Genomic DNA, 17,634 nt, shown 5'->3' with positions numbered 1-17,634 from the left:
CTTACAACAAGTACATACTTCACAGGTATCTTTTTTTTTTTTTGTGTGTGTGTGTGTGTGTGACAGGATTATTCAGAATGTTTTGATCTTGTAGTTCCTTCATTCTTGAGTTATTTTACCTTACTGCTAAAGAATGCCTAAAACATCCAGCTTACACAGTAGTAGTTTGTCCATTTTATCCCCTCTTCCTCCATTATCCCTTTTGTCTTCACTTTTGGAATCTTGTGTCTTGATAATTCATCTAGAATACAGTACTGGGACAATAACCTGTTTTTCTTCAAGTAGTATCCACATCGGTGCTCCGCTTCAGGTGCCCATGCACCTCTTGAGTCCTTGATCGGAGATGGTCAATTAGCAGTGTCCGTTTGACCAGCCTATGAGCATTATGCTTCCTCGTGCTGGACACCAAGGCTATCTAGGGGTGTGTGGGAGAACTATCTTCAGTTCCTTCTCAACCACCTTGGCCTGAGACAGAGCCTTAGCATGTCCACTTTGAGCATGTCTCAGCTGTTCTATTTTTCTAGAGTTGTTTAAGATTAGTTAGTTGTTAGTAATAGTTATAGTTAAAGAAAAGCAGTAAGAGGATTGTTTTACTTCTCTCTCTCTCTCTCTCCTCTGAGAGACTTAAGAGGGAGATTAAACTCAGATTGCTGATGATAGAGTGCTCCCTTTGACCAGCTTTTGAGTCGGGTCAGGAGACTCCTCCCCCACCCATAAATCTGCTCTGAACAGATCCAGTGTCCCTTAAACCTCGGCACAGGCTTCCCCTAAGAAGTGGAATACTTTGGAGGCTTGAGGGAAGCCTTCCAAAAAAGAGAAATGTGGACTCTCATCTTAAGGAACCAGCTCCAAAAACCCCCCATGTCCCTTGTGACATCTACAGCCTTCAAATCTTAGACCTCTCGACTCTATACCATTCAGTCGAAGGACTCCTCCCTCAAAACCGGTGGGGTTGGAAAGTCCTGGAGCTCAAAGGAGAGGCACATCCTTGGTACCCTCTTCTAGGGATGAGGAGGACAAGCATGAGCACTCTGGACTGGCACCATCAAGCACAGCCCTGCCGTTGGCACCAATGCTCTTGGTACCAAGCAAGCAGCAGCGCCAAGGCATCATTGGCATCTACATTGGTACGCCCACCATCAAGTGTGATGTGATATTGTCCTCGGCTACTGCATTACTACTGAACCCCTACTCAATACCACAAAAGTTCAGATACACAAAGGACCTGTCTGTAACGAAGGAACCAGAGTCCCTGTTTCTCATGGGTATTGAGCACCTCTCGGTACCAAGACCCTGATCTCTGGACCACCATCCTCCAGTAACGCATAACTTTCCACCATTTTCTGCCGGTGCCCCTCCATTGGATAATAGTGAGGAGGATGAAGGAGACTTCCAGGAGGTCTCTTCTGTTTCTCTTCAGGGTTCTTCAACATATTCCTTCAGGAATCCATTCTTTGACAGTCACAGGGAAGATTGCACTCATCATTAAGGGTGGTGGAACCAACCCTGAATGCCACCCCACACCTGTGTGGGACGCCCCAAGTGACCGGACTGGGACCCCTGAGCTGCTTATCAGCAGCAATTCACCAGACTACTGGTACCATCTCATAGGGTACTAGAGCTGTACAGCCCACTCCTCCCCAAACAGCGCTCCCCACGCCCCGCCACACACAGGAGGAGACATTTGAGGAGCAGAAGGCTAGGGCAGATAGAGGCCACCCCTCAAATACCTATTTTATCCTTGTTATGCCTCTACCACCATCCCTGGCCGACCATTTTCGGCAATTTCAAGATCTCGTAAAGGGGTTTGTGGATGCTCTTCAAATGGAATTTGAAGAAGTCAAGGACTCACAGCAGAAACTGTTGGATATCCTGCAGTCAGCAACATCCTCCAGGGTGATAGTACCCATTAACGAGGTGCTGTGAGATCCAGCCAACACTGTGCGATGGACACCTGCCACTGTTCACAATTGGGACAAAGAGCCCACTTCAATGCCCTCATGACTCAGGGCAGTGGACAATTCAGAAAACCAGTCTCCAGATCAGTCTTGGCTCTGAGGAACACTGCTTTCATTTCATACTCCTCATTAGGGACATATCAATCAGGTGTGACAGACCCAGACCAGTGGGGTACAGGAGTCTGGTAGAGGGCAAATATACTGGTCACTGGGTGAGTAGTTTTCTGTTCCCTGAGTGACCAGAGAAGGGGCTGCACTAGAGTAATCAGGAACCTGCTAGAACCAGTTAAGGCAGGCAGGCTAATTAGGACACCTGGAGCCAGTTAAGAAGAAGCTGCTAGAATCAATTAAGGGGAGGCTAATCAAGGCACCTGGGTTTTAAAAGGAGCTCACTTCAGTTTGTGGTGCGAGTGTGAGGAGCTGAGAGTGAGAGGGTGTGCTGCTGGAGAACTGAGGAGCACAAGCGTTATCAGACACCAGGAGGAAGGTCCTGTGGTGAGAATAAGGAAGGTGTTTGGAGGAGACCATGGGGAAGTAGCCCAGGGAGTTGTAGCTGTCATGCAGCTGTTACAGGAGGCACTATAGACAGCTGCACTCCACAGGGCCCTGGGCTGGAACCCGGAGTAGAGGGCGGGCCTGGGTTCCCCCCAAACCTCCCAATTGACCTGGACTGTGGGTTCTTCCAGAGGGGAAGGTCTCTGGGCTGTTCCCCAACCCACATGGTGAATCTCTGCGGCAAGAAAATCCACCAATAAGCGCAGGACCCACCAAGATAGAGGAGGAACTTTGTCACACAGGGTCATGACTGACAACTTATCCTGCATGTTTTATGTCAACAAGCAGTGAGGAGAAAGATCCGTCTCCTTGTTCATTAAAGCCATGAAATTACGGAACTGGTGTATAGCTCATCAAATCCAAATTTCAGCAGTCCACCCTCCCAGGTATCCAGAACACCACAGCCATGTCCTCAGCAGATTCTTCTCACAGGACTATGAATGGCAGTTAGACTCTCAAGAGTTCTCCACAGCATATTGAAAAGATGGAGACCTGCCAAAGGTGGATCTCTTCACCATCTGCAGGAACAAGAGATGCCCTTTTTTTCTACTTGAGAGGGGAGAAGCCTTTCTTCTGTCTTGGAAGAAAGGTCTGTTCTCTGCATTTTCCCCAACATTGCTGCTACTAAGGGTGATGAACAAAATCAGACAGGACCAGAGTTACCCTTATAGTGCCAGTCAGGTCGAGACAAGTTTGTTACCCTTACCAGCTCCACCTTTGTGTCTAACCATCTAATTCAAGCTCAACCACTTCTCATGTCCTCTTGTAGGATGTGGGTCATGTGCTTCACACCATTGTAGGAGTTCTGCACCTCAGAGCATGATTCCTTGATGGTTCCTGGAGTTAGAATCCTCTTGCTTTACGGAAGTACAACAGGTGTTACTGACTAGTAGAAAGAGGTCAACCCAAACTACTTACCTGCAGAAATAGAAGAGATTTTTCCATTGGTGGTGGTGGTGGTGCTGCCTCCTGCCTGAATTTGTGCCACTTTGTCATTCTGTATTACCTGTTGAATCTGAAGAAAGTTAGTCTGATTAAGGCCCATTTGGCTGCAATATCAGCCTTTCATCATCCGGTAGAAGAATTCTCCATTTTTTGCTCACCGGGCATCATCTAGGTTTATTGAGAGTTTGGGGAATCTCTACCCCAGATTAAAGTCCCCACCAAACCTAGAACCTAAACTTGGTCCTTAGTTACCTTGAGACCTCCATTTGAATCTATGGGAACCTGTTCTATGCTCCATTTAACTATGAAGATGGCCTTTTTAGTAGCCATCATGTTGACCTGCAGGATTGGGGAGATGGGAGCTGTTATTGCACAAAGTGAGTAACCTCTTCTTCTTTTAGACTTGAATTTTTACCATGTACCTACCCTTTTATATTTATGTTCTCAGTGCCATAAGTTCTAGTTGTAGTTACCAATGGAAGTTCCCTGCAGTGGAGCATTCCAAAAAAGGATGAGTCATTGTATTAGGCAAACTGAAGCCAAATCTTATACATGAATCTCCCTTCATTCTACTTCTGCTCCCATTTTCTCTAACTCCTGACATTTTCCTTCTTCTCTCCTACCCCACGTTTCTACTGTATCCAGTCTGACACCACCACACCTCCCCATTACAGTTTCCCATATAACAATATCTAGTCCTGTGATATATTCCCAGCAACCCTCTGCTGCCAGTCCAGGCCACTAGTGGTATATTCTCACTGAGGATGTGCACCAGTCTTTTTCCCCACAGTATCTTACTTCATCCTGACTAGGTAAAAATATAGCACAGTCCAATTTTCTAAAAGTAGTTGCAGTGGTCTGTGCACATAAATATGTGATCACTTTTGCACTTGTATTTCTTCACATAAAATGTTCATGCTCAAATGTGGGGACGCAGATGATCTGTTTCTATTTAAAAAAAAAAAAAAAGCCGATGGTTTCTAAAAGAGTGGTTCATATTTCTATTGCTTATATTTTATAGGCACAAATTACAATTGCTTAGCTTAAATACTTAGTATTTAATTATTAATTTACAGATTTTTACATTAATAAAGTACAAAACTTTATGAAATAACTAGATTTTCATGAAGACCATTATATTTTCTATTTTAGAATATTCAAAATATTTAATTGTTACTCATAAGCTAGAATGAACTAAATTGAAGTAGATATATGTACATTATGCATACTGTAACTATCTCATTGAGATGCAATGTTCTTGTGAGTTAGTTTCTACTCAAAGTATTTGTAATTATTTTCTGTGTATAAATAGATATTCCAAAAAATATTAATCCTTGGCCAAAATTTCTTTGTAAAAGTTTGTAAAGTTCTTAGGGATAAAAAGTTCTTTATAAATCATGTAAATGTTTTATTTTAAAATGTGAAGTATGAATTGAATATTGTTTTGCAGTTCTCAGAAACAGAGTTTAGCGCTAACCAGTGATCTAAGTGTTCTTGAAATGACCCGAAAGCAACTTGAAAATCAAATGGGATCTTTGAAGGAACAACATCAACGCGATGCAGCTAGTCTAAAAACTCTACTCAGTGAAGCTGAGAATCAAGCAAAGGATGTTCAGAAAGAGGTAAAAGGAAATACATTAATTCCTGTTATGATTTGATCCTATGACCAGCAACTGATATTTATGCTAGCTAGATGGAAATGCAGTGAAAATAGCTATGACCTCAAAACTTCTGAAAATTGTTATTAATATAAGTGGTTCTCTGTGAGTGGGACTTGATGCACAAATGAGGAAATTTGTAAACCTAAAAGGGAAGCTCAAGTAAGGTGTGTGTGTGTGTTTGGAAACTTTCTAAATATTTGCTTTTGCAGGCAAAGTGCACTGGTTTTTATGCTGTTCATGGGCAGCTTTCACTTATGACTACCATTGAGATGGCAGATAGGCAGTCATATTCTTGACCACAGCATTAAATTCTCAGTAACCTGTATAAATAGGTATTAACTGTTCTGAGACAATGCGTGTACTATATTAGAGACACCCATTTTTCCTAAGCATTAGGAATTCACATCCTCTGCAAAGATGAGTGTCCTTCCTATTTAATAGAGCCTCGCTTGGATCCTCAGGACTTTTGAAGGTGATTAAGAAGTGCATATGATAAAGTTAGAATCCTTCAAATGAGGCTGCTGAAGCACATACTCTATGGGGAAAAAAGCTGCAATAGTTAGTTCCTTTCCTCATGAACACAATTAGAGAAGCTTTATCCAGCCACTGGTGGATTTTTCATTATCCTTTTTGTAATCCTTTTCCTTGCTTTGTCATAAATTAATCACTATGATGTTATATACCATTTTCATATTTCAGAAAAAATGTAAATTAATGTTGTTAACATATAACTTTATAACTATAGAAGTTCTATATCCATAAAGGAGCAGCTACTTTTAGCTCAAATGGTAGAGACCTCTGCTTTAATGCTTAAAGCAATGCTTTCTAGCCCCCCTAATGATCTGTTGTGAGGGTTGCCTTGTAGCCTGTAAAATAATTTGAATACCTATAGACCTTGAATGATAGGGACAAGCTTCCCTTGACAGAGGAATGTTTGACACATTGTCTAAGCACTTTTAATCACACTGTTAAACAACAGAATACCAATTGAAATGTTTTCAATATTTTTGGATGTTTTTCTACATTTTCAAATACATTGATTTCAATTACAACACAGAATATAAAGTGTACAGTGCTCACTTTATATTATTTTTTATTACAAATATTTGCACTGTAAAAATAATAAACAAAAAATAGTATTTTTCAGTTCACCTTATACAAGTATTGTAGTGTTGTCTCTTTATCGTGAAAGTGAAACTTACAAATATAGATTTTTGTTGTTGTTACATAACTGCACTCAAAAACAAAAGAGCCTACAAGTCCACTTAGTCCTACTTCTTGTGCAGCCAATTGCTCAGACAAACAAATTTGTTTACATTTGTGGGAGATAATGCTGCCCGCTTATTATTTACAGTGTCACCAGAAAGGGAGAACAGGCGTTCGCATGGCACTTTTGTAGCCGGCATTGCAAGTTATTTACATGCCAGATATGCTAAACATTCGTATGCCCCTTCATGCTTTGGCCACCATTCCAGAGGACATGCTTCCATACTGATGATGCTCATTTAAAAAAAATGCATTAATTAAATTTGTGACTGAACTCCTTGGGGGGAGAATTACATGTCGCCTGCTCTGTTTTGCCCACATTCTGCCATATATTTCATGTTATTAGCAGTCTTGGATGATGACCCAGCACATGTTGTTCATTTTAAGAACACTTTCACTGCAGATTTGACAAAACACAAAGATGGTACAAATGTGAGATTTCTAAAGATAGCTACAGCACTCGACCCAAGGTTTAAGAATCTGAAGTGTCTTCCAAAATCTGAGAGGGATGAGGTGTGGAACATGCTTTCAGAAGGGTTAAAAGAGCAACACTCAGATGCAGAAACTATAGAAGCCGAACCACCAAAAAAGAATATCAACCTTCTGCTGGTGGCATCTGACTCATGATGATGAAAATGAACATGCATAAGTTCGCACTGCTTTGGATCTTTATCAAGCAGAACCAGTTATTGGAATGAACACATGTCCTCTGGAATGATGGTTGAAGCATGAAGGGACATACGAATCTTTAGTAAATCTAGCACGTAAATATCTTGCAACGCTGGCTACAACAGTGCCATGCGAACACCTGTTCTTACTTTCAGGTGACATTGTAAACAAGAAGCGGGCAGCATAATCACGCAATTAATCGTGATTAATTTTTTTAATTGCTTGACAGCCCTAATTATTGTCCCTCTTGATTAAGGAGGGATACTGTAAGCACATTGTGTTTGGTGTGGCACATAAGTTGAATATGTTCAGGCGCTGCTGTCAATGTAGTTGGCCACCAGCACACTGTAGTTTCACATGACACACCATAGTGAATTCACCCCACTTTAGAAGTGCATAATTCCCCCCCTCCCCATCCCCCACTTATGAAAATATTTTTGTTTGTCTGTGTTAATAAATGATAAACTCCAGAATTAGTGGACTATCTCAGAATATCCTAGGCAACTAAAATCATTCTAATGAAGAATCACTGCTGATTATATCACAAAGCAGTGTCTGATCTGGTTAGCAAATAGTTTTCCTTTGTAGGTTTCACCATCTGAGTGTTCTAGGAAGTAGATTGAGTTATTTAGTAGGAGAAATACTTCTTTGAGTCTGTTCTGAACTAATGCCCTGGTATGTCCATAGGGAGCATACTGTGGTTGGATGTGCTCTTTTGAATGAAATGTAAAAGAGTTACTGAAGTTGTCATTAAAGTTTGCATATCATTTTATATTAATGTTAGGGGAGTGTAGCTTCAATTTCTAGGCTAAATTTAGATTTGTGGTGTTATATTCTGCCTTCTTAAATTCCCCAAGCAGTTTCATTTGGATAATGGTGGTCCTTACTTACTTTTTTTTAAAATGTAGTGCAGTGGTGTACACTGGTAGTTGCTGCCTTCTATCCAAGAAGAAGGCTGCATTCCTAGTGGTAGGTGAAGTAATTTATGAATATAGCATATGTCATTAGTAAAGATGTTGGTATCATGCAAGATAAGGCACTATATAAATAAGACTTTGTTCTCCTTTAGTTATACCTGCAGTAGGATGTTATGAGTCTCTTTGCTATCAAAAAGCAAAGGCATACATGCAACTAGTTCTAAGCCTTCAACACAAGGGGGAGAAATTGTAGTAAAAAGAAAACTTAGAAGACTGTTTCAGTAAGAATGAAAAAAGGTTCTTTGTTGTAGTTTTTCTTTGGGATATAAGATGGTTTTAATTATCATCCAAACAGATCTCTCATCTGCTGTTTTTATATGGAACTGCTAGTTCTGACCAAATTATCTTGAAACGTGATTGATAAGGAAGGTTTTGTTTCTGAAGCTTCACTGACTTACCTTAACAGAACTTAACATCTAATGTCCAATTTAAGATGAGTCTGTAGATGGTTTTTTCTTTGCCTTTAGTATGAAAAGACACAAACTGTACTCTCAGAGCTGAAGTTGAAGTTTGAGATGACTGAGCAGGAAAAGCAATCAATCACAGATGAGCTCAAACAATGTAAAGACAACCTGAAGCTGCTACAAGAAAAAGGAAACAATGTAAGTCTGTACAAATTATGTTGGGCCTCTGTGATGGCAAGTCTGTTGATTGTGACAACATCTGAGTGTTACATGGTAAAGACCAGATTTTCAAAAGGGAAGTGTACAAAAATCCACCTGCAATTGCATACCTAATGTGTGCTGCATTACTGTCTTTGTACATGCAAGTAACCATTTAGATTCCTGTGTATTTGCATGCACAAATATGCAGATTGAATACACAATTGCAGTAATTGTGCACATAAATTAGGTGCATAACTGCATATACTGTTTTACACATGTCCCTGTGCTTCTGCTCTCTTTAAAAATCTGGACTAATGACTAGCAAACAGAGCCAGGTAAAACGTTTTCACTTCACACAAAAATGCAAAAAATCCTCTCTGAAAATCTTCTGTACAGAAGTCAAAAGACCTGGACACACACAATTTTATTAAAAATAACAGGAAAAACAGATCTTTCCCAGGATATTTTCCTTCTGTGTGGTGGTCTGTTCAGTAAATGTTATCCTCTGACTGTCTCCTGGTCTTGCCTCTTAAGGACAAAGGGCCCTGATGGGCTACTGCTACACACATTGAGAACAGTGTTCCCTCTAATTTTTCCCACCCATGTGCAGAATGAATTTTGTTATGTGCACCAATATGGAGGTGGTGTGTGACACATCACCTTCATATTGGTGCACATAATAAAATTCATGTGGTGGGGGGTGGGGCTGAGGGGTTTGGAGTGTGGGAGGGGACTCAGGGCTGGGGTAGAGAGTTGGGGTGCAGGAGTGTGAGGGCTCCGGCTAGGGGTGTGGGCTCTGGGGTGGGGCCAGGGATGAGGGGCAGAGGATTGGGGTGCAGGGGGTGAGGGCTCCGGCTGCGGGTGTCAGATCTGGGGTGGGGCCAGGGATGAGGGGCTCAGGGCTGGGGCAGAGGGTTGGGGTGCAGGGGGTGAGGGCTCCAGGTGGGGGTACGGGCTCAGGGGTGGAGCCGGGGATGAGGGGCTCAGGGCTGGGGCAGAGGTTTGGGGTGCAGGGGGTGAGAGCTCCGGCTGGGGGTGCAGGCTCAGGGATGTGGCCAGGGATGAGGGGCTCAGGGCTGGGGCAGAAAGTTGGGGTGCAGGGGTGTGAGGTCTCCAGCTGGGGGTGTGGGCTCTGGGGTGAGGCCGGGGATGAGGGGTTTGGGGTGCAGGAGGGTGCTCAGGGCCTATGGCAGGGAGAGAGGACTCCCCCCAGCTCTTTCCCCACAGCAACACCTGGGCTCCAGGGGAGGGGCACCTCTCCCCGCTGCAGCAGCTCTGGGACTGCGGCTGCAGGATAGGCGCAGGTCTGGGCTGGGGGAGAGCTGCCGCGGCTGGGTCCGGGCAGGGGGAGGGCTGGCCACAGCCAGCCCCATGCCGCTCCAGCCATGCGCCACTCCAGCCACGCTGCCACAATGGGTCTGGGCTGCTCCAGCTGTGCCTGGCGCGGGCCCTGGCCACCCTGCCCCGCCCCAACCACGGCTGGGCCCAATTCGGCCATGCCACCCCAGCAGGTCCTGGCGCGGCAGGTTGGGCTCCGGGCTATGTGGCGGGGGAGGGGCATCCCTCCTCCGGCTGCGGCAGGTCCCCAGGTGGGTTCCTTGAGTGCCTGCGCGGCACTAAATAGGCCGCTGCTGAGCCGCGCAGCTTACTGGGAACTTAGGTTGGGAAGTATAGCTCAAATGCACTACGCTTTCCAGCCTGAGTAACTGGAATGATCTTTTCTGTAGTAATTAATTTTAAATATATCACAGGATTGAGTGTACTGCCAGAGACAGCTTTTGGTGCCTACAAAGCACAGCGTCCTTGAATGCCACCCACGCTGTTAGAGCCAGTATAACTACCCCACTACCCTGTAGACCTCTTAACATGCAGCAGAATTGGGAGAGGAGGAAAGAAAAGGGGAGGCCACATTCACCGTCTTCTTGTTGCTTTATGTGCCGTTCGTGGTAATCTCACACCAGTTTCTTTCCTGCTTGGAATCCTTCTCCAAATTTTTAATGACAGACCACACTCTAGTGGTCCCTTTTGGCCTTAAGCACTATGAGTGAGAGGGAACAGGAAAAAGGGCCTGATTCAGCAGGGAATACATTAGGTATGTCTGCACTGCATTGTAAACCCAGGTCTGTGGCACCCACATTTGTGGACTAGGTGTTTCCAAGCCCATGCTTGAGCGACCACACTGCATTCAAAACTTTGGTTTACAATTGCTTGACCCAGGTCTCACAACTGTGCTAACACACCCATGTTGCACTATGCAGACCTTCTGACTTGGATCTATAGCTTGATCTGCGTCCAGACTGCAAACTGACAGAGCTAGGACCGAAGTCTCAACAGGTCCCACCCCCCCTGATTGGGTCCTAGAATTTGGGTCCTGAGTGCTTGCTGACCTGAGTCAGATAGATTTATGTGTGGATGGTAGGGGGGTTGGGCTCAAACCTGAGTCCGAGCCTGAGTTTATAATGCAATGTAGACATCCCCTGAGTGGCTGGTGGTAAGTGGTAGACTCCTTATACTTAACCTTTTAAGAACCTAGACCTCAGGAAGCAAACTAAGTATGTCAATGAGAAACTAGGAGGAAGGACTGAGGGGAAACAGAGAATGGGGAGGCTGGAGGAGGTCAGGATAAGATGAGCAACAGCAAAGAGTGTATGGAGGGAGGGACTCCTAAGAGGAGCCTCAATTCAGCACTCATGGGGTGACATTTTTAAAACTTTGCAAATTTAGTTAATCTTGCTAGGTGACTCAAAAAATCCTGGAGCTTCCAAGGGGCTGGAAGTTTTTTCCAAGTACCACTAACCTCTTCTTGTGGCTGAAGCCATCATCTTTCACCTCACTCTTGGCTAAGGTTTTTTGGAAGAAAGGATGCCAACTGTGGAACTTCCTCCCTTTTGTGGCCTGCCAAAACCTGAGTTTACAGATCTTCCATCATAATATATGGGGCGCATGTTTTTAATCAGGCGTTGGTTTGACAGGAGGACAGCAATGAGGAAACTCATTACATTTCAGGGTGGTGTGGGGAGAGAATAAAAAGGTTGTCTTGTCTTTTTGTGGGCAAGTACATTTAATGTGGTGGTTGCTTTTAATGTATGTCATGCATGTTGTATGGGTGCATGTAATGATCGCTAAAATAAAATGCAGTAGACCATTCTATGTACTATAAATGCTAGAGGAGAGAAAATTCCTTTACTCCATTTGCAAACTCATATTGGAAATCCACAGGATTTTTGTGTTCCTCTTTCTTTTGAAGGGGTGAAGAATTAATTTTAAAATCCAATGTTATGTTCTAAATGCATAGACCTATGGAGCTACCTGTATTTTGCATGTTTGTAGTTTATTGATGATTTCCTGAGACTTTAAGTGATGGACTTATCCATGTGAATGGTTCTGAGCATGTAAAGTGCTTTGATGAATTTGAAATCTTTTGGCACTGCATTGATTATTTCTACCACCATGCTTCTTGTGGGAAGATGGCACTCGGATTTACAGCACAAATGAAAATGCCTTGATTATAATTACACATAACTTGTCTATTGGATATTGCTTTGATTAAAACAAATTTAAATTAGCATAAATTCAAGGCATGTATTGCACAGTGTAGAACATCTTCTAAATTTCATATATACTGACCTTTATTTGAAGTTATGCTTGAAATGCCTGTATTACTTTTTTTTTAAAATCTGTTAGTAACTTATTCTATGAAGTCTATAAACATGAGTTTAACTCATTTAGCTGACTATATGAAATCAACATGGCTTCAGCACAAAAAAGCACTAAAAAGACATCTAGCATGATCTGAACTTACTCCTGAGTATGTGTGTGTACACACATATATAGCTAGAGAAACAGAAAAAGCAGGAGTCTTCTAAGGATAGTTTAAAAAATAAACTTAGTTACCAATTCTCATCACCTATGTCAGTCACTCCTTTGAAATTGAATTAACCAATTCATGACACAGGACAGAGGTTATCCAGCCAAAGCTCAAAATAAAGAGGTGTATTAGTGTCTATTAAAACTAATTGAACAAGTTTGTGTGCAATTAAAACAAGGTATGTGTTATGTTGATGGCCTGAAATTTGTCTAGAAATACAACATTGTCACAACGTGAGATCAAGACGTAAGTCCAACTTTCAGATTTTAGCAATTTGAGCTATCAGAAGCTGATGCCCTGGTGGAGATTTTCATCTCCCAGAGTCCCCTGATGGATATGTACTCCATCATTGTGGTACACTTCATTGCTAATGTTGAATAATGTTGCAGTCTCATAGAAGTGTCCTGACCACAGGATTTGCATTGTGATATAATTGTAGGTTATTCATAGGAAGAGAATTTTTTCTTGTGGGCAGGAGGTTGAAAATTGCTGAGTGTGAAGAAATGGATGAAGAATCTGTAGTGCTTCTTGGACCTTCTGAATATGCAGAGTCCACTGCCTAGGGATGCCTGGATGAGGTTTCATTGTGTAAAGGAAAAGCCATGCTCAGTCTCCCATCTTTTTTTTTTTTTTTTTCCTTTAAAAAGGAAGACAGTAATGTGATTGACATGTCAGTCTAAGCCTCATTTTGACTGAAATCCTAAATTCTAAGTGGTGACAAAAGGCTTCCTTAGAACATTTTTCTGCTTACTTCATCTTATTTTTAAATATCCATGTTCATTTGAGTAGAGTGGTGTACTAACTTTGTATACCGAATTAGATCATGCTGTATCGTGTTAGATGTCTTTAATACATTTCGATTAAAACAAAACTCACTCTTTGACTTATTTTCCCCCATCTAAATCATCTTTACCTTATTGATTTTATAGCAAAAAATGATTTTTAATATCCCTTCCCTTCTTTAGCCTTCCATATTACAACCCGTCCCAGCCGTATTCATCGGCCTAATCCTGGCTTTCCTGTATTGGTGTTACGGCCCATTGTGGTAGAGAAAGGTACAAGCACTACTGTTCAGTCAATGTATGTTTGTCCCTGTCGCCTGTTTGTGCCATTTTTGTAAAATAGTGCATGGTGAACTGCTCACGGATATTTATTTACCTGAAGCAACCCCTTCATTTAATATGCCGTAGTGGTGATACTGTCAAGCTGAACAATCAACTAATCATTTAACATCTGTGTGGTTTCTTTGTGATATTTCTAACTATGAATTAATTCTAACTTAACCAGTTTTGAATGTCTCTCTTCTAACTTGGTCTCAGTTTGTCTTTAGCAAAATGGGGCAAATTTTGTGAAATACTGCAGTGACAGGACCTGAAAGAAAACGTAATTACTTAATCAAATATGGAAAATGAAGTTTGTCTGTTTAAATTGAAATTTGGTCCTTTATTTCTTATTTGTGGATTTAGAATTTCCTCTCTGGCTTTGAACACTTTTTCACTTTTCTCACTACTGCTGTGAAGAAGGTGGAAAAAGGACAAGATGGGAATAACAAATAGGTGGTGGGTTTGCATTCTTAACTCTAAGCTTGCACTACATTTACAGTATCTCCCAGTATGTCCTGTGTAAAATACTTGTTACCCTTGACGTAAAATAATAATAAAAATTACCTTGATAGGATCCACTTAGAACTAATATCTCAGATCTGGCTTAAACACACAGAGCAAAGAAGTTAGATGCTGTTTATTGCATAGCATAGGTCTAGCAATACTTTTGCACGAACAATATTATAAGCATCTTAATCCCTCAAAGGTTTAATAGAAGATATAATCCTAGGTGCATATTGTAACAAAGTTGGAAATACAGTACGACTAAAGAGACTCGTGGTGACATGCCATTGTGATGACTGCGTCTCTTGGAGTTCCTTGTGGTAGGCCAAATATGGTTTAACCCCTTGGTGTCAGGATTTCCCAACAGTAAGGGTTCATGGGAAACATATTAGTGATGTTTATCAACAGGTGCTCAGGACTTATCGGAACCAAGGGGTAAACTGAGTAGTGTAAACTAGAACAAATATGATACTGATTTTTTTTTTCTCTCCACACAGAGACAATGGCCTTGGATGCCTCTGATGGCAGCTTTGGTTGCTGTAACAGCTGTGGTGCTGTACCCAGGCCTAACCAGAGCTTCTCCATGAGAACTGTTGTTGAATCCATTCACCGTCCTCCCTTTAGAAGCTGGCATCATTCACATACTGGGAAAAAACAGATTAATTCTCTTCCTTTTTACCTCTTAATACAACAAAGCTCTGCGCGAGAACAGTAGTAGGGTCATTGCTTTAAACTGTATAAAATGTATCTGTCTATAAAGAGGGAATAAAATTATGACTTCATTCTACTGTGAGCAATATTTTTGCTTACAATTTCATGTAATTTTTAAATTAGTATGTTGGGATTCTAAATACTATTATGGTGGCCTAAAGTAGGCTTCTTGGTACCAAATTATTTATAATGGGTAGGTTTGTGGATATTTTACTTTAGAATCTGATTGCCAGATTTAAAAGAAAAACACATTTCTGATTTGGATACCCATGCCAAATAACTTTACAGATACTTGGAAACAGAGGCAGTATGCTCAGTGCCTTTCAGTTTGAAATATTTGTTTACATTAATGTACCATTTTTACTTTCTGCAAGTCACTGAGCTAGTGGGAACAAGACTTAAAATAACTTCTCTTTCCAGGCCTTTTGAAGGAAACAAATATTTTGCTTCAGTAAAGATTCTGTTTTATTAATAATTTTGGGAATAAATACAATTCATTTCCAGCCTTAAAGAGAGAGAGAAGACATTGGATGGCAAACACCTGCCTAGGATATTTTGTGTGCGCGTGTGGGAATGTGTGCTTGTGTGTGTTCTTGAGTGAACTAAGGTATTTCTGGGAGCAAAATCTTGGTCATTTGATGGACATAGTGCAGTGATCCAATTTATATTACCTTTATTTCGAATGTAATTTATTAAATTTCATATATTTAAAGAGACACATTCTTTAAAATCTGAATATTTTCACACAGATCACATTTTAGCAACTTATTTTTTCAGTCATTTAATACTTTCAAAACTGAACTGGAGAAATATTTGTCTATTTAGGTAAGTTTTTAATGAAAACTTCAATATGGGAGGTGCTACAATGCATCTATGGGTAACTTGGATTTTTTCAGATAGGCAAGCTATTGCCAAGTTAGTCATCTAACTGGTCATGTATGCATCAAGTTAATAAGCTGAGAGTGTTTACTTTTGGTAATTAGAAACTTTTGCATCAACATTACATGACACAATATGCATAATATACCTTCATACATTATTGACTTTTTGATTGGGTAACCACTGTAGTTAAACAATGAATTAAGTGTTGGCTATAGTTGTCTTGTGCAACTCAACAGTTCAGTTAAAAAAGTTGTATTAAGGTCCTATATAATATACTAAAGGATTGCAAAGTAAAATGAATTAATCTAATGGAAATTTAAGAATAGGAAGATAATCTCAGCGAAGATTTAATTGGCTTTAAAATATTTAATGGCAATCAACAGCTATAGTTGAATATTTAAATAGAAGTTTAGCATATAATTTGCCTTGTGAGGTTTTGAGGGTCATTGTCCTTTAATTAAAGGTTCTATCTTAAAATACTTGGAAATTGCTAATGGGAGGATTTTAGATTTATGGAAGAATAAATCCACAAGTGACTTTTAGACTATAATATTGGGTCACCTAGTTAGCATTTCATCTTTTTCAGTTGCAGGAAGCCACCCAATCACAAAACACTCATATGCCAGTGGTACTCGGTACCTCTTGTATATAGATTATTGCAAATATTGTTCTGAAATGCTTTACTTCAGAATTACATTTTTTAAAGTAAATAATTGTTTTAAATCTATTTTGTAAAGGTATAATAAGTACAATAGAATTTCTCGAGTACAGATTAAACTATTTGCACTAACACACGTGATGTGCATGATTTAATAAAATAACTTTACGTATGCATGTTTGAGTTGAATCTCATTTGAAAACCGCACATCTGTGTTAAATTCATTGTGTGCTAGGGATTACTACAATGTTTGCAGCATGTTTGATCGAAAAGGTTTTACTTTTCATTTCACATTCACATTGGTTTAAATTTAAATTTAAATCTCTCTCCTGTCCAGGTCTAGTTTGAAGCAGAAAGGGAATGGGAGTACAAGGGGTTGGGGTTTGGTTCTGTGGAAAAATCTGGAAGAGAGATTTTTTGTGTGTTGGAGCTTGGAGGGTGCCTATAATAGGGATGGAAAGCTAGGGGAAAGGTGGGAGGGTGGTTATGGATAGTGCAGAGAGCCTGGGGCAGCTGTGAAAGGAGTTGTTGAGGGTAGTGCAGGAGCTTGAGGCAGTCTCCCTCCTTCTCCCACTAGCTTCTCTAGTTCTGCCCCGTCCCTTTTTAACCATTTTTTCTTCCCCACCGTGCTCCATTCACCTTCCTACCATGACCGCCTCCTCCCTGGCCTCCATGTAGACCTGGTGTTGTCTGAAGGAGAAGAGAGGCAGAGAGGCCACATTGAAACCTGAGGATATAGTAGCTCCTGGTGGCCAGATGGAGGAACTGCAAGCAATCCTTTCCACCTTGCAGCCCAGCTAGATTTAGCATGATGGGGCGCCAAACTTGAGTATCCTCTGAGATGCCTGATCATTGGCAGCCCTCATTATTTTCACAGCATTATTTTCTTTACACAAATACAAAAATTGTGTGAGTTTTCAGTAGTCTTCAAAACATCAAACAGCTGACCGTTAATCTAGCATGTCTATTTAAAATGAGAAAAAAGTACCTAACTTGGTGAATGTATGAGCATATATGCATATTTATATTCACTTTATATACACAGACACTCATAATGTGTATACTTTACATGGATATGTGTGCTATACAATACAGTATTTCCCATAGTACAGTGCTCTTCCTGGGAACTATCAGAGGGGTAGCCGTGTTAGTCTGAATCTGTAAAAAGCAACAGAGGGTCCTGTGGCACCTTTAAGACTAACAGAAGTATTGGGAGCATAAGCTTTCGTGGGTAAGAACCTCACTTCTTCACTTGCATCTGAAGAAGTGAGG

General features: G+C 41.1%; 1 protein-coding gene across 4 annotated transcripts in view; it reads left to right on the top strand.

Annotated features, from left to right (window-relative positions):
* Window positions 1-16,534, top strand: part of SLMAP (sarcolemma associated protein) — a 92,657-nt gene extending 76,123 nt beyond the window's left edge. For 2 of the 4 annotated variants that reach the window (XM_024220942.1, XM_024220919.1), the window contains 4 exons: window positions 4,909-5,080; window positions 8,499-8,633; window positions 13,470-13,559; window positions 14,609-14,695. In XM_024220942.1, coding sequence (XP_024076710.1) covers window positions 4,909-5,080; window positions 8,499-8,633; window positions 13,470-13,553 — 391 coding nt within the window. In that variant the 3' untranslated portion in view covers window positions 13,554-13,559; window positions 14,609-14,695. Of the gene's footprint in view, window positions 1-4,908; window positions 5,081-8,498; window positions 8,634-13,469; window positions 13,560-14,608 lie in introns of all 4 variants that reach the window. The other 2 variants (XM_024220934.1, XM_024220926.1) reach the window with 1 other exon arrangement.
* Window positions 16,535-17,634: the final 1,100 nt, after the last annotated feature.

This window comes from Terrapene carolina, unplaced genomic scaffold, assembly GCF_002925995.2.
Source record: "Terrapene carolina triunguis isolate 2854851 unplaced genomic scaffold, T_m_triunguis-2.0 Scaffold89, whole genome shotgun sequence".
Taxonomy (NCBI): Eukaryota; Metazoa; Chordata; order Testudines; family Emydidae; genus Terrapene; species Terrapene triunguis.
This window is presented reverse-complemented; position numbering and strand designations above follow the sequence as displayed.